This window comes from Fukomys damarensis, unplaced genomic scaffold (assembly GCF_012274545.1).
Source record: "Fukomys damarensis isolate Sample0158 unplaced genomic scaffold, DMR_v1.0_HiC HiC_scaffold_20, whole genome shotgun sequence".
Lineage (NCBI taxonomy): Eukaryota > Metazoa > Chordata > Mammalia > Rodentia > Bathyergidae > Fukomys > Fukomys damarensis.
Genome location: NW_022900932.1, coordinates 21,165,375 through 21,167,572, shown reverse-complemented (window position 1 = coordinate 21,167,572; position 2,198 = coordinate 21,165,375). Strand labels below are relative to the sequence as shown.

Sequence of the window (2,198 nt, the reverse complement as noted above, 5' to 3'; positions counted from 1 at the left end):
TTTTTTTTTTTTTTTTTTTTTTTTTTTTTTTTTTTTGGTGCTGGGAATCCGATTTGGGACCTTGTGCTTGCGAGGTAGGTGGTGGAACTACTGAGCTAAATCCCGGGCCCTGATCAGAAATTGTTATTGCAAAGGATGCGCCATGTATCCATGACGTTTAAAAAGTGGAGGAAAGTGAAGGAAATGGGAGGAAAAAAAGAATTAAGGTGTGCTATGTACATCACCTCCCCAGGATGAATTTATTACGTACTGCAAACGTGCTAATAAAAATTTAAAAGGTATATTGGCCGGACATGGTGTCTCATGCTTATAATCCCAGCATTTGGGAGGCTGAGGCAGAAAGATTGCTTCGAGTTTGAGGTCAGCCTAGGCTACATATTAAATTCAAGGTCAGTGTGAATTGCATACCAGAGGCCGTCTCAAAAAACAAAACAAAAAACCAGGCACCTAGCAAACCGCTACTGTAATCCATTTGGCACACGTTTCTTATTTCATAACATCTTCCTTAAATTGAGAAATCAATGTACATATATAAAGGGAGATGAATATTAAACAGCTTGTTTTGAACTTAATATTGCGGCCTCACTTGGACACAGTACCCAACTAACGCAAATCAAACCAAACTTCGGCCCGGTGCAGGGCACATATTTTTGCCCTGTCGCCATCACGTGTTCGGATGATGTGCCCAAACTGCTCACGTTAAATCTTAAGTGCTGTACACACGTGTCACACTGCTTACTTATTTACCTACAACCAAATACCTCAGCAAGCCTTCTGGGGAAAGGTCAAATTATATTTTCCAACGTTACGCTATTAGGAAACGAAGGCTAATCACTGCGATAAAGATTTGGGAAGTGCTCCTGAAGGTCCAGCCCAGCGCACTGCTTGCGCCCTCAGGACCCCACCGCTCGGGTGCTCCTGCACGCGTGTTGACCGGAGCGGCCAGTTTGCGTCACGCGACGCAGCGATGAGGCCCCCTTCCTCCCCTTTTGTGATACCCCTAGAGATGCCTGATTGTATTTTCTTCAGTGGGGAGAGCTGCTTCCAATTTTCAGATAAACAGAAAGAGTAGAGAAGAATTCGCCTTTGATGGTTTTCTCTGAAGAGCTTTTTCTTTTATGGAAGAGCAACTCTTCGCACTACTTTTTCCTCACTTGTCGGGCGTTTCCTTGGACAGCTCCCTTCGCTGTCTGGGTCTTTCCGGACCACAGGCGCTGGCGGCTTGCGTCACTGCCCACGGCATTGTCGGAGGGCTCCCCCAGGCTCTCTGAGTCTGCGGCCTCGATGTCTTTTCCCCGGTGCGCCTTGTTGTGGGCTCGGCTCCCGGCCGGACGCCAGGCTGGCCACCGGGGCGCCGTCTGCTCTGCCCTTCGCGCTGTCTGTGGGCCCTCTTCTGGGGCTCTAGGGCGCACCCCTGCCCTTGCAGCCTCCTCTTCCTCTGAGTCCGGTGGCTCTAAAGCCCCGAACACATCCTTGTTCGTGCCCCTAATTGTGAAGCCTCAGGGCCCCAGAGCCGATGGCGACGTCGGGGCCGAGCTAACCCGGCCTCTGGACAAGAGTGAGTGAGCAGGGGGAGGCGGGGGTGGTGTGTACGGGGCCCAGGGAAGCTCTCGCCGCTTCCTCCTGCTGACCCGAGGACCTTTCGAGTGCTGCCGTCGTTCCTGGCTGTGTCTTCCTCCTTCGTTGGTTTGCGAGTCCCCTCAGCAGTCGGGACTGCGTCTCATTTCATCCTTAACATCCCGTCCCACAATGACCTTATCGCTTTAACTGTCTTTCTGCTCCCAGAGTGATTTAAACCCTCGTGTTGGGACGATTCAAACCTTCAGCCCCGGCTGTTAGGCTGTCTGCCACTCTCGGTATTATTTTTCCTCTCCCGACTCCCAGAACTATATAACCTCTGAAAAAGGCTAAAGAGATGAGGCAGCTAAAGGTCAGAGGAGACTTTCTTTCAGGATCCTTTGTCATTGACTGGGCGCGGGAACAAACCTAACATCCTGAAGTTTTATGGTGATTGCCAAGAGGAAGGAGACTGAGGTCCTGGTCTCCTCTCAAGAAACTTAGCTCTTGGCCAGGGGATTTAGCTCAGCGGTACCGCAACTGTCTTGCAAGCGCAAGGTTCCGAGTTTGATATCCTGTACCGCAAAAAAAAAAAAAAAAAAAAAAAAAAAAAAAAAAAAAAAAAAAAAAAAAAAAAAAAA

General features: G+C 49.2%; 1 protein-coding gene across 1 annotated transcript in view; it reads left to right on the top strand.

Moving 5' to 3' along the window:
* Positions 1–1,202: 1,202 nt before the first annotated feature.
* Positions 1,203–2,198, top strand: part of Supv3l1 (Suv3 like RNA helicase) — a 29,555-nt gene continuing 28,559 nt past the window's right edge. Inside the window, exon 1 of the mRNA XM_010605925.3 lies at positions 1,203–1,558. Coding sequence (XP_010604227.1) covers positions 1,285–1,558 — 274 coding nt within the window. The 5' untranslated portion in view covers positions 1,203–1,284. The remainder of the gene's footprint in view (positions 1,559–2,198) is intronic.